The sequence below is a fragment of the Phyllostomus discolor genome, chromosome 2 (assembly GCF_004126475.2).
Source record: "Phyllostomus discolor isolate MPI-MPIP mPhyDis1 chromosome 2, mPhyDis1.pri.v3, whole genome shotgun sequence".
Lineage (NCBI taxonomy): Eukaryota > Metazoa > Chordata > Mammalia > Chiroptera > Phyllostomidae > Phyllostomus > Phyllostomus discolor.
This window is the reverse complement of record NC_040904.2, coordinates 16,378,099-16,396,799: the sequence shown is the minus strand read 5'-3', so window position 1 is coordinate 16,396,799 and position 18,701 is coordinate 16,378,099. Positions and strand designations below refer to the sequence as shown.

The following is an 18,701-nucleotide window of genomic DNA, read 5'->3' as shown; positions in this document are numbered from 1 at the left end:
ATGTAAGGGTACAAAAATATTGTAACCTGTAAGCACAATTTATTATGTAATTTTAAATGTCCAACAATTTAAATTGACAACAAACTATTCACATTGGCACTAAACTGAAAAAGACAGTTATCACAGTTATTTGATTAATGGATGATTGAAAGGAATAACCTATAAGCAATTATTTCTTTTATAAAAAAGATTTTATTTATTTATTGCTAGAGAGGGAAGGGAGGGAGAAAGAGAGAGAGAGAGAAACATCAATGTGCGGTTGCTGAGGGTCATGACCTGCAACCCAGGCATGTCCCCTGACTGGGAATCGAACCTGTGACACTTTGGTTCGCAGCTTGAGCTCAATCCACTGAGCTATGCCAGCCAGGGCCTAGCAATTATTTCATAAAAATATCAAAGTGCTATACAAATAAGCAGTTCTGAAACTCAATTTCTGGAAAAGCAAAGGATATAGCCCAAATCAAATTTCAGAGAGTGCCTCTCTGTCAAGAATTAGAATAATAATGTACAGTCAGAGACTTCACTTTTTAATCACCTTACTGATGCTGTGATCAAACCTGATAATACTAGATGGACAGCTCACATGTCCATTAACCTGTCCCAATCAAGTGTCAGGTGCCATAAATGAATTTTTAGTAGGTGGTGAATAAAAGCCAATAGATAAATGAATTTTCTTTCAGAAATGTGTAATGCGTTTTTGTAGCACAAAGAGATGTCCTTTGGAATGTCAGAGATGAGCAGGAATGACTTCAATTTTCTCGTGGAAATATTTGGGTTTAATGCATGTTGTGCATTATTAAAGAGCCACTGCCAAGTCTGAAAGTGACTTATGATTGCCTGGGGAGTCACACTTTTTCCTAAAGAAATTACATTCTTCTAGAATTTCTGTGAATTACACATTAATAACTTTTAAATAGCAACCTTTTTAATTTACTAATAGAATGCTAGTTTTATATAGGTGAATAGTTTTTCAAGTTAAAAACCTATCATTTGCAACAACAAGAGAACCTATTTAGTTTTCAAGGGAGGTGAATTTACGTTTCAATACTGCAAAAGAATATTGTTTCTGAATGGAAAAATTAAGGATTTGCTTTTCATATGGTATTTTGTCACATTCTAATAAAGATGATACATTTGTTTAACCCATAGCAAATAATGACTTAAGAATTATTATATTTTCTTTTCTCAAGCTATATGTAAATTTCACCATAACTTCACCATTTACTTTATTATATTAAAATGTAATGGTTTTCAGCATTGGTATAATATATACCAATATATATGTTACATTTTAAAAGATACCAAATATATTTTAATTATTATTAAAATATAATAGTTTTCATATATTGGTATAAGCAAAATATAATTGCTTATCCCAATGTAATGGTATAAGCACTGGTCCACGTGACTTTCACAGCAAGTACTGCAAAATTGCTCTCATATTTATTGAACTATAATATTCACCCTACAAGTGAATTTTCAATGAAACTAAAAAGGACAATTTGTCCCAAGAAAAGCACAAAATCCAATGTAATAATTATAAATAATAGATGATGAAGTATATATAATAACTGTAGTGTGGCAAAATTTATAAAATATATAATAATTATATAACATAGTGAACCAGGAACTATTTTGAATATAAATTGATTTTTGGCAAAAAAAATTATAGGAATGATGCTCGAACCTTGCTGTTTTAATGTGGAAGAGATAAAGGAGGGATTATTTCAGACAGGTCTTCAGTGAAGGATGCTTATGGAAATCACAGGATATTCATGACAGTACAAGTAATTCAGATTAATGGGAACCAAATTGTAAAGTGTGCTTAGACAGCAGAGTGATGCCATATGGAAGTCCTTAAACGTCAGGCTGAGGGGCAGGAGCTCGATTCGGAAGGGAATACAATGTTATTTATGATTGTGGAGCACAGAGGATATGAAACCTTCATAAAGTTGTTATGAGAATTAAAAGTTTGCTTTAAAAAACATATTCTTAGCTTCACAAGGAATAATTTCTGCAGCTGGAATGGTTTTTTTGCTAGAGAAACACAGGAAATCGCATAATGTTGATGACTTCTGCAGAGTCAGGGAGTCTTTTTCGGTCACATGCAGCCTCATTGTGATTGTTCTCTCTGAAATCCTGAGACGCCTGTCAATATCGTTTCAACTCAGCAGCACCACGGAGACTGTAAATGGGAAAAGAGAAAAACAGATAAGTCTACAAGACACAATTGCTGAAAATTGGAAATGATAAAGTAGAACAAGATAAATTGTGATTGCTCATAATTAGGAATTTAAATAGACAAAGATTCAGAAACGAACCAAAAACAGGTATAGCATGGTACATGGAAAACAATTAGTATCATCCATAGAAAGACAAGGTGGAGAAATGAGGTGATGGTGGGTGAGGAGGTGATGTGTTCAAGCCTGCACATGCCAGACTGAGATACACACCAGAGGGACAAGTCCTGCAAGTGAGATATCCGTTCCCAAAGCTCCAGGGAAAGAGAGATGCTGGCTAGAGAAAGAGTGACTAAAGATAACCCGTGTAGATGTGGACTGAGCAGAGTATATTAACAGAAAAGAGAACAGAGTCCAGGACAGAACACAGGAGACTTCAGGGAGTGAGGGGATTGGGACTGAAACCAAAGAGTAGCCAAAGACGTGAAATAGAGAAAACCAGAATGAGGGTTTCTGAAAGCCAAGGGGAGGCAGTGCAAAAGGAAGGATGGAGGATTCATTTCAGTCCAATGATAGAGGCACAGTGAGGTAAGGACCAAAGAATAACTGAGTAATCATTGAAACTTAGTTATTTGTATAACTAATTGGCCATATTGCTTTTGGGTTTACTCAGTCAGAATTGAACTTTTGTGGATTTTTGCTTTTTTTCTCTCAATTAACTAAATGGACTTGGCGTATTAAAAATTGGCAGAAAAGAGTGTCCTTCTGCTGGAAAACCACATACCTTTTTTTTTTTTAGCTATGCTCAAGTGGGGAACATGCACTTGGCCTAGAAATTTTTATCTAAGTTGCATAATGCGTCCCTACTATGTTTTTGTTTCTTTGATTTTTGAAAACTTTTTCTGATAGTAATGACTTATGAGGGACTGCTATGATTATATAGTAATTGAATGCCTATATAAAATTAAACAGCAAAAAAGAATCATATTGTGCCCCAATCAACTTTATGTTTGAAAAGGAGCTTTAAAACAGTTTTTTTGATATTAATGAAGAAAATGATTAAACACCAATTTTAAAAATACAAACTACACAAATATATTAAAACTTAATTGAACTTCAGTCATATAGAAAATTAAACAACTATTATAATGTTACATAATAGCATACATATTTCAAAATAAATGTATGTCATAAAATATTTATGAAGCACTAAAACCTCAAATATTGAAAAGAATTGATTCAATAATAGTAAAGTGCATTTCAAATAAATTATAAAATGCTAATAGTTCAATGTATTTTCTGATGGTGTGAGGTAAAGTTTAATTAATAAACTATCTCTGGTTTAATATGTGTGCTATAAAAGTATTTAAGTGATTTAAGAAAGTAATTTTAGGTAAGCTAAGTTTGTTGCACACAAGAATTCTTATTTGAAATTTAATCTATAGACTATTGGATTATAAGCACTTCCTTTATTTGAGTCAATATTCATAGAGTAAGTAATTAATCATCCTTATATAGTTTCCATTGACTTCCTAAGAATAAGTTAGTACTGTGTTTTAATAATTTATCTGCATCTGGTACTAATTATGCTTATGAACAGTGCTGTTCCATTTACTAAAGAATAAAAACCATAAATTCCTTAAGACTTTAATTTTAATAAAGTTTGATACATTTTCCTTACTTAGTGGATATACAACTAAAGTGATACAGGGTATTATTTTGATTGGTAGGTTTTAGGCAGAATTGGAAGGTATTGTTCTTATTTTGTTATGTGCACAAGGAACATAATTGGAAGCCAACAAATCCCTTCCTGGAAGAACATGGAAGCTTTTTAAAAAGCCAAGAGCATACTCAATAAAAGAGGTTGATAAAACTTGTGTTTAAGTTTTTATCACGTGTCAGTTTCCCTTTAAGCAAGTGGACAGATAATATGGGTAAGCAAGTAAGTATAAATCATAAATATAGAAACATTACCATTTGGAAAAAAATGAATATATGTAAAAGTTTATTTTATTTACCATGTATGTCATAAACGCCAGGTGCTTGGTCCTCATTTCCCACAAAAGCATAAAGCCTTTCTTTTTCCTGACTCGGTGTCAACAGAGCCCCGACGGCCGCATCGAAGTCAAAGGGCAGCGCGGAAGCTCCTCCCTGCACATTCGAGACGTGAACTTGACCGATTCCGGGAGGTACGACTGTGAAGCTGCAAGCAGAATCGGAGGGCACCAAAAGAGCATGTACCTTGATATTGAATGTAAGTTTTTTTTTTTCATTTTGCATGTTTGTTAAAACAGCTTTTTCTGCTTAGAAAAATATGAATTTTCATAGGCAGACCAAAATGCCTATGTGGTTTGTGTTTCAGTATTTAATGCACAGCTTTAGAAGAACGTAGTTGCTCAAAGTCAGTTATTGGAGACATCTAGTGGCTGTTATGGGACATTGAACAGTGCTGTACATACTTAATGGTCGTTGTACTGTTACACCTAAAAATTGTGTTTGTTTTTTGCAACACTAAACCCAAAACACAATATCGACTCAACTACATTATTAATTTTTATTATTAGTTATCAATAATTGGTCAGTATTTTCTTAGGTTTCTAAGTAAGTTTTCATTTCTTATTCAAGGTGTTTTGAATTATTTTACATTCTCATAAGATGTTGAATGTGTCAATACTTACATTTTCATCAAAATAGTGCCTATTATTGAAAAGTGGAGATGATAACCAAGAGAATTGTTAAATAATTATGAAAACTTTTATAACTGAGATTTGGGCAGTGTGAAGGCTAATGTAAAAGGAACCTACACAGTGACCCTTAAGCCTTTGCATGTGATTTCAGAATAATTTAGTATACATATCCTTTAAAAAGGAAGAAATTTAACATTATTCTCAATAAATATCCAGAAATCATCAATGTAGGAAGTTCTCTGATACTTAAAATGACATAGCTGCTTCAGTGGGAATGTATAAGAGACTCTTATTGACAAAAGGTTTTTATGGGATAATTTCTGTAACATTAATGTTAATAGACGATGATGCTGATTGTGAAACAAGATGCATTTTCTAATTGAGAACTCGAGAAAGCAAATATTCTCTTGAGAATGGGTACAAATAATCCATATTAGTTATCTGTTCACAAACTGTGCTTGTCAAGAAATTAATGAAAAAGCAGTTTTTGTCTAAACTTTCTTTTTAATGTTCTGTTGATTTCAATTTTGCATTAAAGTCAGTGATAAAGTCAGTTGAGTGCATTTTTATATAGTCTGTGTGTATTATCTTTCCATACATATATATATAAATCATTCAGCACTATTTATTGGACATACTTCCCTAGCTAAGGGTTTACTAACATTGTTCTTTCCAAACATTAGTTTTTGCCCTTACTAATTTATATTCTCTATTATATATGTGTTTCCTAGTTTGTTGATTTTAGCTTTAATTTTATTATTTCCATTTTTCTATACATCTTAGATTTTCTTATCTCTTTGTTTATAAATTATTTAAGTGTATTTTATTGATTATGTTATTACAGTTATCCGAATTATCCCCTTTGCCAACTTCTGCCCAGTACTCCACTTTCCTCCAGCAATCCCTGCCCTTAGTTCATGTCCATGGGTCAGGCATGTAAATACTTTGGCTTCCGCACTACCTATACTGTTCTTAACACCCCCCAGTCTATTTTGTACCTACCCAGTTATGCTTCTAAATCTCTATACCTTTTCCCCCATTCTCCCTCCTAGCTGATAACATTCCAAATGATCTCCATATCTATGATTCTATCCCTGTTCTAGTTATTTGCTTAGATTGTTTTTGTTTTTGTTTGTTAGATTCAGTTGTTGGTAGTTTAATGTTCATAGTTTTGATCTTCTTTTTTCTTAAGAGGCTTTAACATTTCACATAATAAGGTCTTGGTAATGATGAATGAACTCCTTTAGCTTTACCTTGTCTGGGAAGCACTTTGTCTGTCCTTCCATTCTTGTGTGTGTGTGTATGTGTTATTGTTGTTCAACTACAGTTATCCTCATTTTTCCCCCATTGCTGTCCCCTGCCCAATGGATTGGAACTGGAGAGTATCATGCTAAGTGTCCTTCCATTCTAAATGACAGCTTTGCTGTATAGAGTAATCTTGGTTGTAGGTCCTTGCTTTTCCTCACTTTAAATACTTCTTGCCAGGCCCTTCTTGCCTGCAAAGTTTCTTTTGAGAAATCAGCTGACAGTCTTATGGGAACTTCTTCGTAGGTAACTCTTTGCCTTTCTCCTGCTGCTTATAAGATTCTCTCTTTATCTTTAAGCTTTGGCAATTTAATAATCATGTGTTTTGGTGTGGCCCTCTTTGGGTCTAACTTGTTTGGGATTCTCTGAGCTTCCTAGATTTTTATATGTATTTCTTTTGCCAAAGTAGGGAAATTCTCTAAATAAATTTTCAATTTCTTGCTCTTCCTCTTCTCCTTCTGGCATCCCTATGATTTGGATGTGGGCCCTTTAGGAGATGTCCCAGAGTCATCTTATCCTCTCCTCATTTCTTTTTTTATTAGAATTCTTTCTTTTTAAAGATTTTATTTATTTATTTTTTAGAGCAGGAGGGAGGGAGAAGGAGAAAGAGAGAAACATCAATGTGCGGTTGCTGCGGGGTACAGGCCTGCAACCCAGGCATGTATCCTGACTGGGAATCGAACCTGCAACACTTTGGTTTGTATCCTGTACTCAATCCACTGAGCTATGCCAGCCAGGGCCTTTCCTCATTTCTTTGAGCCACATCTTGTCCTCTCTGCCTGGAGTCCCCATCTCCACTCCTGCTGCCCATCTGGATGCACATAGCTTCTTTAAACCCTTGGGTGCAGGGCTTCTGTACAGTTCTGGGTGTTTTTCTGGGTGATGTTTTGACAATTCTGGGTGTTTCTGCTTTTTAAGTTAGTTGTGTTCCTTCTTATGGTTGTGCAATGAGGCGAAGCATGTCTACCTATGCCTCCATCTTGACCAGACTGTTTAAAAATTCTTAAGGTGGAATATTAGAGCCATCTTGGGAGTTGCATAGATTTATTATCCTTTCCATTGAAATCGGTCATATTCTCCTGGCTCATTAAATGTCAAGAACTGTTGCATTCTGTCCTGGATACTGTAAATATTATGTTGTGCAGAGTCTGGGTAATTTGACAACCATCTGGAAAAAGTGTTTTTAAGCAGGTAATCACCCCTAAGTTCTGTGTTGCCAGCAGTGATTCAAATCTCATTTGACTCCTGAAGTCTTTGCTGTGCAAGATTGTATCTGTCCTGTGCATGCAAATGTCACAGCTTAGGCTGGGATTTCTGTGGTTTTATGCACACAGTTATGGCTCTACCTCTCTGACTCCTCTCTGTTCTTGCCTCCAAATTATTCAACCTGTGTTTGGCTTCTTTCCAAGGTATCTCTGTACTTATGGACACATTTTGGCTCCACAGTGAATTTGAAGCTCCTCAACCACAGCCTGTCCCATAGACAAAGCCATTAGGGAAAATATAAAAAGGGAGAAACCAGTTTTCATTCTCCTCCAAGACTGTGTTTATTCTATAGAAGCCTTAGTTATGCTACAGTTTTTGTTTTGTTGTTATTGTGTGTTATTTCTAGAGATGTTAATTCATATTAGTTGGGGAGACAGAGTATCGGAGCTCACAGTGCTATATTAAAAATTATACATACATATGCATATGTATATATTTTTATTTATATTTATTTTTAACCAGGCAAGGTATGGCCTTTTATGCCTAGCTTTTTCTTTTCTTTTTTTAAAAAAAGACTTTATTTTTGTTTTTAGAGAGGGGAAGGGAGAGAGAAAGAGAAGGGGGTGTGTAGCTGTCTCACCCACGCCTGGTACTGGGGACCTGGCCCACAAGCCAGGCATGTGCCATGACTGAGTTGGTGGACCTTTAGTTTGCAGACTGAGCCACACCACTGAGCCACTCCAGCCAGAGCTATATTCTATTTTTAATGCAACCTTAAACCTTAAAAAAATATTTGGTTTCCTTAGTTTCTGGAGACAAGAACAAAAATTCTTAGTTTCAGTTTTCAGCAGTTTTTAATTTATGGATTTCCTGTATTTTTAATTTAATTTTCATTTTTTAAATCATATGTCCTCAACTAAATCATCATACTGATTGAACAAAAGATTGTTTTAAATTACAAAGCCCTAATATGCATTCTTTTTTCTTTTCAATGCATCAGTCTTTTATACAGAGAATTTTATTTTGATTTGACATATGTTATCTTTACACCAATTTTAATATTTCTAGAAAATATGTTGTGCTCAACATATGTAAATTATTTCAAATTTTAAATTGCAAAATAGGATAGCTTTAGCTGAGGTTTACAGGTAGATTGATGTTCAGAGCTTTTAACAATACCCTTTACCTATAAAGGGTTAATTCTACTAATATAGACTCAATTTCATGTAATGCAAACTAAAATTTTTATATGTTAATATTAATAAATACATGATCAGAATTTAATCATTCATTTTCCATTGGCATATTTTCTTCTATCTTTTTTTAAAATCTCCAAACAAAAGTCCCTTTGTGGATCTGACCTGTGTATGAATGAATGCTCCATTTAAGCTCTCTTCTCTTGTTTTTCCCCGTGATGAATATCCTTTAAATATCCACTGCAGATCACCTGTGTGTCTCTAGAAGTCTAGCTTCTTCTTCAGTTAATTTAGATTCCTGCAGTATTTCTTCATATATGTTCATTCGAATTCTGTATTTTTTACAATTAAATTTGCTAATGAGTTCAAGGACAATACTAAATTATCTGGGGAGTCTAGCTCACCATTCTGTCCTAACACTACATTTCAGAATAACTTTTAGCTTTAGCATGCCATTAATTTGCCCATATATTTGCCTAACTTCTCTATTATATATATATGAAGTTATTACCCTCTAGGCACTTACTATAATTTATTAAAATTGAATCAGGTAAAGAATGTTTATAGTAGATGAATTAGAATGCTGTAAAACTCAGAAGTTGCATAAACATATTAGTGAAAGAAGAGTGTATTCTTTAGTAGAAAGTAACATAATTATATTCATCTTAATTTGATTAATTGCCAAATTTATTCATGTGGTAGGAAAATAGAAAATGTACAACTGTTATCATTTGCCGATAGTATTTTGGGGCAGTTTTAGAGTTAAATAATTATTTGCAATATGTAATTATAGTCATAATTTAAAATTTAGCCTGCTCTTCTCTTTCAGTTATCTTTCTTGTCGATTAGTTTAGTTGTATTTGGAACGTTTGAACACTTCTATGTAGATGATTCCACTATTTGTAATAAATCTTATACTTTTATTGTAAGATTAGTAGAAATTTTGGTTGACTATTGCAACCTAATAACTAAGATTAATATTGAATATCTAATAAGTTTATTTCTTGATAATTAAAGTCTATATTACTATAAGGCTATTTTATTTAGCAGCAAATTTATAATAATAATAAAACTTTCAGTACCTTACATGTAATACCCTGTGAAGTTACTAGTGTAAATAAATATTTGACTTCAGAAACGATAAGAATATTCTTATTCTGCATCTTTGAAACAAAGCAGTGTAGAAATTATGAAAATGGTGAAGACTTTACACAATGTCACACACAAAAAAAACTTTATTAGAAACTTCTGTAGTATCTGATTCCAACATCTGCAGTGTAATGGCTAAAAATGAGTAGAAAAGAATAAAGCCATTTACAGTTTGATACCAACCACATTTGCTGTAATAGCACTGAATTTAAGGTGCTAAGGAGATTAAGCCTTTTTGTGTGTGTCTTCAACCTCTTTTGTAATTCATCTATGTAGATTGCTTGGCATCCTGCCAGTTAATTTTCAACATTTCAAAGGAATTACCCTTACTAAGAAGCAGGAGTTGAACTAAGTTCCAATTTATAAAACAAAGGAGATAACAGGCATATGATATGTGTTTTAATGCAATAAGCACCGATTACATAGTATGTTTGATTACAATTAGAATATTATTAAGTTTTGTCACTGAGTACTCATTACATATTATCTATTAACTAGACTTAATTATTTTATGTGATAAATTTAATTTAACAGTTACATGGTAACAATGCATGTTAAGAAGTATTGAATTTTTCACTTACACTTTTTTCTCACTGAGCTCTCTGCACCCGTTTTTATTCCTTGGATTTGAAACATTATAATACATAATAGGAATATTTAAATGCATTTTCTCCTGCAATATAAATGTTATCAATATCAGAAAAAAATTAAGGCTATAGGAATATTAATTAATTGTATAACACAGATTCATATCACTTTCATATTTGCATGCATTCCAAAGAATTAAAAAATCTTTGCTTTGTCACATGATTCTTTCTTTAAGTTTTATAGTCTCAGCAGTGATTTTAGTAGTATGACTGGCTGCATGTACAAGGTAAATAAGATGTGAACATAATTTTAACATTTAAAGAAAATTATCTCAGTAAACACTTAGATATTAGAAAAACTCCTTGGTCATAGTAGACACACCTTTTATATCCATGATTAAAATCTTCTCTTATGATTCCTTTTCTTACACTCTCCAGAGTACATTTAAGCTGTTCAAACTTTAAAAGAGATGGCTGATTTGCAGAAATAAATTGTCCCTAATGCTAGCAACTATATAGGTTTTATATCCAGTATGATAATTTCAAGGACAGTATCTAAGAGAAATAAAATACAAAGCTTGTCTGCATATCCAGAAAATAAGAATAGAATATTAAAAGAGAAAGGTGTAAAATATTTTACTATTTATTTAGCTGCATTTTTTAACCCAAACTTTCCATGAACTCTCCAGGAAATTCCAAAACATTACATTCCTCACATATTCAGATGCTATCACTTATATTAGTCTTATCACATTTTTGTTTAAACCCGATAGATGTTGTTTGACACAAATCAAATGTTGTTTAAAAGCACTTCAGACCTTATGGTACTGATATGTTCTTAAGGACTGTTAGGAAAGATCTAGCCCTTGAAGAAGCTGAATCTGCTTAGGTAACATCTTAGAAAGTATTATAAAATAACATGTAATTCAATGTGCTTGTAATTGCAGATGTGGCATAGAAACTATACAAATGAGCCGTGATAAGAAAAAAATCTCTTAGAGGTGTAATGTCATCACAATATTTTAAAGCGGAACCTGAGTGTCAGATAATACTGATTCTGTGTCTTCACAGTTTTACAACCTATATAGCTCATTTGACTCACTATAGTTACGCACATAGATTCCTTTATTTCATACTTATTCCATCCTGAGTAAAATGTCCTCTCTGCTCCAGTATTGTTGACAAGAGACGCTGTTTCTGACCCTGTAATAAAGATGAAGACTATCTGATAAAAAGCCATGCACCCCTTTAAATTATTAGTTTTCATCACACTGAGTATCTCAAAATGCTTCATATATAGCAGGATATCAAATATTCCTTGTTAGATACATGTAATTCAATGATAATTCTGTTTTATTTTAAATAAAACCATCACTTTATCTTGCGGAAAGTCTTCTAAAATTATAAGAGCAATTATCCACCTAATACCATAATATATATTATGATACATTTATTGTTTCTGTGATTTTTTCTGATTTCATAGCATAACTATTTGTTCCCAGTACTCTTAAATCATCAGTGCAAAACACTGATTTAAATACAGTTTTACCCTAAGCAACATGTCTCATTATGATTATTTATTTTAATAATTTCAAAAAAGTGTTTATATTAGATCTTTATCCATAATAAGGATATGTAAAAGTTCCAGATTATTTTCTAATAAACCAAGGTAATGATTTCATCTGAATCTATTCACATATATTTTTAAATTTTATTTAAAATATCTCTATTTACACAATTATAAGTTCTTCCCTAGAATGAGTAGAAACTTTTCCACTCTAATGTAATATCAAAGACAAGTGTAATTATTTCTAATATCTCTCCTTTTTCAAATGGGGAAAAAAAGGAAACACATATTTGTGTTTTCCCAGAAGCTGTTGCAAAGATATTTGTATGTAATAGATATCCTAAAATCTTTATTTTGTGTTTTTCTAAATCTAGAGTTTTATTTTGGGGAAGCAAAATCGAAAGTACTTTTACATAGTGGTTCAGTTAGTCTAATTAGAATTATAGGTATAGAAACTACTTGATTACCTTTTAATGAAATTGACAATAAAACATTTTAAAATAAAAATAAAGGTTAAAAAATCCTTTCATTAAATTTTTGTTATATATGGTGTTTCTTGTTCATACTATTTGCAATGTGTTCTTGCTTCTATATATTTTAACTTCTCCAATTTTTTTAATTTATTAATTTTGTTATAAAACAATTATTTACAATTGTTGTACATAACAGTATGTTAGCAACTGTTTTACATTATTATCCTGCAAATTTATTAAATTAACACTTCTTAACCCTTAAAATATGCTAGACAGTATGTTTATCCTGGCATACGTAAACATAAACAAAGAGTACATACTTTTAGCCCTGAAAATGCCAACTAACAGTGGAGACCTATGTCAATAAACTGTCGTTTTAGGAAGGCTGTATGTACATTTTTTCATTGTGTTTACTACGGTACAATGCTCTGAAAAATGTGTTACACATGAGGCACATTCAATCACAACTTGACTTTCCTTTTATGGCTCAATATTTTGCTGTACATGTAAAAATAATTAAATTTTGATGATAGTTTATCACCTTTTTAAATAAAAAAGTATTCTAATTAAATGCACACTAAAAATAAAATGCATGCCAACATAAACAATAGTCTAGCAGAAAGCAATTATGATCTAAGTTTAATTAAACAGTATTATGGTTATTTGAAAGTTATAAATATGTGACAGTTACCAATTTTCATTCAGGAAACTTAAAGTGAGGTAGGGAAGGGATGACATATTTCCCTACATTTCAGACTGTCGATTAAGAGGTGAAACGTGAAATGTGACACTAATAATGCCTAATGTAATGCAATTGTGATTACATTTCAGTACATAACATGCACCAGCAGGTGACAAGCACCCTGTGATCTATCTCCATTGTCATTATTATTTCTGATGGTGTTGTTACTGTTACTATGCAGGCAATAATCCTGAGGGTTTTTGTTGTTAGTTTTCTATGTCATGAGCTAGACACATTCCATGATGCATGTGATAAGCAACATTCTAGAATGTACAACCATTCACTTTAAGATAAAATAGTGGAAATGTTTTAGGTTTTTTGATTTATTTTTAAGTTGTGAAGGCTTGGTAGAAATGAGAAGGTTAAGAAATAAATTTATTTTGTTGCACTATCTTTTTTTTTAGTTTTAGTTTAATTGTTGTTGAAGTACAATTTTCTGTCTTTTCTCCCATCCCAGCCCACCCATCCAGCCCTCCCGACCTCCCTCCCATTTCCACCTGCCCCTAGTTTTTATCTATGTGTCCTTTATACTTGTTCCTATAAACCCTTCCGCTTTTCCCTTGAAATTCCCCTGAAATCCCCCTGAAACCCCTTCTCCTCTCCCCTCTGAACACTGTCAGCCTATTCTTTATTTCAGTGTCTTTAGTTATATTTTGCTCGTTTCTTTGCTTTGTTGTTTAGGTTCCTGTTAAAGGTGAGATCATATGGTATTTGTGTTTCACTGCCTGGCTTGTTTTGCTTAGCATAATGTTTTCCAGCTCCATCCATGCTGTTGCGAAGGGTAGGAGCTCCTTCTTTCTTTCTGCTGCATAGAATTCCATTGTGTAAATGTACCATAGTTTTTTGATCCATTCATTTACTGATGGGCACTTAGGTTGCTTCCAGCACTTGGCTATTGTAAACTGTGCTGCTATGAACATTGGGGTACATGGGTTCTTTTGGATTGGTGTTTCAGGGCTCTTAGGATATAATCCTAGGGGTGGAATTGCTGGGTCAAAAGGCAGATCCATTATTAGTTTTCTGAGAAAATTTTATACTGTTTTCCATAGTGGTTGTTGCACTATCTTTACCATATTAAAGTTAATGACTTGCACATTAAATCAATACATAAAAACTTACACATTATTTGATAGAGTTTTATTTTAAATTTTAATACAGCGACATACTCTGAAGTTGTTTTACATCAATAAACCCAAATTACATAAATTACAAAATGTACTACTGCTAAATCAGATTCTGGGGAAACTGACATTTTTGTTATTTATAAAATAATTTTAACTCTGCTGTATCTCTGTGACCAATACTCCTTTTGATGACTCGGAAATTTTTATGAAAGATTCACTGAAGCTTTGTTTCCCAGATTTATATGTGAAATTGTGCATAATAATAATATTTAAAATACTGAAGCTATTTGTGGAAAATGCAATATATAAAGCAATAATAGAGGACAGAATAGCCTCAAGTAAGTAGTACAATATTTTTATTAATATTTGTATGTATGATTTAAGGAGAAGAAATAATTAAGACGAGGAAAAATGTAGTAGAAAGAGAAATCATTCACCTTATATTCAAACTTCTTTTATAATCAGCAATATTTATATAACTAATAAAAGTCAAAGTGTGTGCTAGGAAGACACTATAGGCACATCTCAATGTAAATGATGCTTCTGACTCCAGGGTCATAAAATATGCTGAGATTCATGTACAATTTGGTTGTTCAAATTTAGTACGGGAAACACACATCGAGTACTGTGGTTAAATTGGCAATAAACACACATCTAATTTAGTATTCCGTGTAGCCATTAGAATTCCCACGACACATGGATTGCATCTAGTTAACTGCCATAACTGATTCTGCATAGGAGCGAACATACAGTAGAACTGGGTCTGTGAACTTATTAATTGAATCATCCCTAAATGTGCCAAAGGATATATTAGCTTTTATTCCCTTGGTAGTTTCCCACAGCATAAATCAAATGAGAACATTTAATGACTGAACAAAGCATCAAGGTATCTTAGATACTAAAGAAAAACATATGCAGTTAATTCTTAGCTAATTTAAAGGGCTGGTTTCTTCATAAAATAGGCACTAAGAACTTATGAAAGAAAATGTGTAATTATAGAATTAACACTGCATTAAAGTCCCAAGTTCTATGATTTTAGCAAAGTCAAACAAATACCTGTATACTTTTTTTCTCCTGTTAAACGGAGTGTTGGTAGCTGGAATGTGTAATTATCCTGGGTTTCATTTATTAATTTATTATTTACTGAGTATATAATACTGAGTAGCAAATATAAATTCAGGTACTGTAGAGAACATAAGAAAGGCAACATTGGCCTTGCTCTCAGATTTTTGAGCTTTAATTAGGGATGTGGAACATACACAGTGACATTAAGATGAAATACATCAAAAAGTGATTAGGTAGATGAGACAGCTAGGCAAAGGCCTGGAAGAAGGAAAGGCTGAGGATGATGACAGTTTAAGGAACTAAGTTAATCCAAATGGAGACAAGGCCAGAGAAAATGCATAGAACAGCTAATGTAGAACTTCATAAACCATATTTGTTTTTGGTTTAAGAAATCTTAGAAAACTTTTAGAAAACTTTAGCAAAGATAGCAATATGACCTTAAAACAGAAACTTGTAGGCCAGTAATCAAGGAAGGACGGGGCTTCTAAAGTTGACCAGGTAATGATTATGACCTTGAACATGGATGTGGTAATGACAATAGAGAGAAATGAATGGTATTTTTATATACTGTGACTTATTGGAGAGGAGTGAATGTCAAAGCTTTTAAAGTAGAGTACTCTATTACACATTAAAATAATTGTTGCCATTATTTGTGTTTCTTAAAAATCAAATATTAAAGAAAATACATCTAAAATTTTATACCACAGAGTATGATGTCTAGAAAACAGTACAATATTTCACCACAGTATATAAATTATTTGGAGAGAATGTAAGACACACTTCAATAATCCCAATATTGTTTTAGGAGGACAAAAGACTTTAAAAGACTTAAATGTATTTTTTCATTGTTTGTAAATCTTACCATTTGTCATCCTTTTTAATTTGATTCACCCAATGGGTAATATATAGTGAGTTTGTATAGTGAGTTCCCTGGTTCTGTTATTCATAACACTTGAAATCCAGGTCAAATAATTTCATATTTTAGTTGCCGGAGCTTGTTGTATTTTGTCATCAGCTTCAGCCTTCTCAGGAGCAGGCAGCAGTCTGGAATCCAGGCCAGCCCTCAGCAAGGAGTAAGACTTCACTCAGGTCACGGGTACCAACCACAAATAAACCATGTTCAGGAGGAAAAAGCCTTCAGAGCCTGGGAGGAAATGACAAGCGAAAGTGAAAAGCTTGTACTAACAAGTAATCAAGTCCGGATGTCTCGTTCAATGACAGGAGTGTAGTGACGAGTGCTGGCTGCGTGCTCAGCTCTCAGTCTCAGCAATAAGGCAAAATATTAATAAACAAAAAGCACATTTATCAAAACAGAACTGACTTGTCACCAAGTCTGAAGGCAGTCTTAAAAGTTTCTGTGATGTCTCCTGGTACGCCTGGCATATACCTTTCCTGACCTCAAAATTGAGAAATTGGCAAATTCAGGTGCTGGTACACTTTGTTATTTACTCTTATGCTGGACACTTTGAATAAGAAATGCACTCATGGTCATGTTGAAATGTTCTTGCTCAGCCCTCTGCCCATGTAACTGCCATTTAATAAAATATAAATAATTTCTCCTTAGAGATTATTCCATTGTGATAACAGCTAAGTGAACATAGTTCCTTGATTTTGAAGGCCTGTATTCATTTTACATCCAGTTTTACAAATTCATCTTCTTAGAGTCTATAAAGTAATGTATACATGTTTATTAATCATATAATCATTTCATAGAAGATTGGGGGCCTAAAGATAATCTACACCCCAATATTTTCACCACCAAACACCTCTTATGTTATTTCCTCTCATGCATTCCCCAGTTTTAAAAATATTAACTTATTGCCCTGGCTGGCATAGCTTAGTGGATTGAGCACGGGCTGCGAACTAAAGCATCGCAGGTTCGATTCCCAGTCAGGGCACATGCCAGGGTTGCAGGCCACGGCCCCCAGCAACCACACATTGATGTTTCTCTCTCTCTCTCTCCCTTTCCTCTCTAAAAATAAATAAATAAATAAAAATTTAAAAGAAATATTAACTTATTAAAGTAAGATTTCATGAAGAAGGGTTGTTCTTCATTTTAATTATGTATAATTAAAATGCTTGCATACATACATATATATGCATGCATGCAAGTGTGCATGTGTCATAAACTATGAACCAGAGGCATTTATAAACATACAATAATTAACATTAGTTTACACGGTTCATATAATTCTATCGAAAAGCAAATGTCACCCATTATGTGGGTCAGTGCCTCTTTACAAATGGTAAATACGATAACCTCTCTACATATGTATTTACTTGATCGTGTTCTTATCCCTGTTCTTGTTTTCCTCTTCTTCTGACCCCCTCTCTCTTCTCCTTCTCTCCAGTTTTACGGTTTTTATTTTCTTCTCTGTAATATCAATTCTCCTGAGTCTTTAAGCAGCATTTATTCAAGAATATGTTGCTAAAATTTGGTCCTTGCTGTAAAATCTTTTGTATGGAAAATGACTGCTCTACCCCAGAATACATGTCTTTTTACATCTCAGCTTCTCACTCATAAGCATAGAAATAGGAAAAGGGGAGATAATTTTAATGATCTCGCTTTATTGGCATGGCCTGGAAATAAGTGAGTGTACAGTGTGCACTCTTTTCCAGGGCAGTGCTTCTATAAAATGTATTATACATTTCCTTTATTGCTTAAGTACAATGCACAGAACAGAGTAAAGTACTTCCCTGATTACTTGGTATAATCATTTCAAACAATTCCAAAGTGGAATAACACCATTAATGACCTATAAAGGCGACTCTCAGAGAATCCACTCGCAGTTGTTAATGGAATAACTGGCACAGCCGTGTGGTCGCAGGAGATGAACGTGAAGAGCTAAAAGGTGGTGGACTTGACTCTAGTCCCACATTCCCAGATATCCCAGAGCAAGGGCTTTTTTACATGTAGAATAAAGATTTGTTGATGACTTCATGCCCCTTTCCAGATATTATACATTATGATATCTCTCCAATTCTGCGTAACTTAAAGTGACCATGTTCATAAACATGGTGCACATTTAACTGTTTATAGGTAAATGCTATAAATACAAAGAAGAACTTGGTGAACGCACACAGTTAAATATAACACTTCCATTTTTTTTCCTGTCTGAACGTTTGGTTAGGTAAGGTTCTAATTTTGTGATTAAAACTTAAAGTAATTGTAATATTTCAAACATAGAAAATTACAGAAAATAACCCAATAGTTCTTACTGCTGTTGTGTTTGCTTCACATCTGTCTTGGGCTTTCCCTCTTAAAGGGAAGACTTAAACAAGTTTTCCTTTTAATCACCTTTTTGGATATATGCTTGCTTTTGTTAAAGAGAAATTATTCTGACACCTTTAAATGGTAAGAATTGCTTTATTCAAGTCTGTGGCAATAGGAGTCAAGACTGTTGTAACAGGAGAGGAAGA

The 18,701-nt window shown here is 33.1% G+C and overlaps 1 protein-coding gene across 2 annotated transcripts in view; it reads left to right on the top strand.

Moving 5' to 3' along the window:
* Positions 1-18,701, top strand: part of NCAM2 (neural cell adhesion molecule 2) — a 415,656-nt gene that overhangs the window by 297,627 nt on the left and 99,328 nt on the right. For both annotated transcript variants that reach the window (XM_028505156.2, XM_028505157.2), the window contains exon 9: positions 4,284-4,434. In XM_028505156.2, the coding sequence (XP_028360957.1) occupies positions 4,284-4,434 (151 nt within the window). The remainder of the gene's footprint in view (positions 1-4,283; positions 4,435-18,701) is intronic.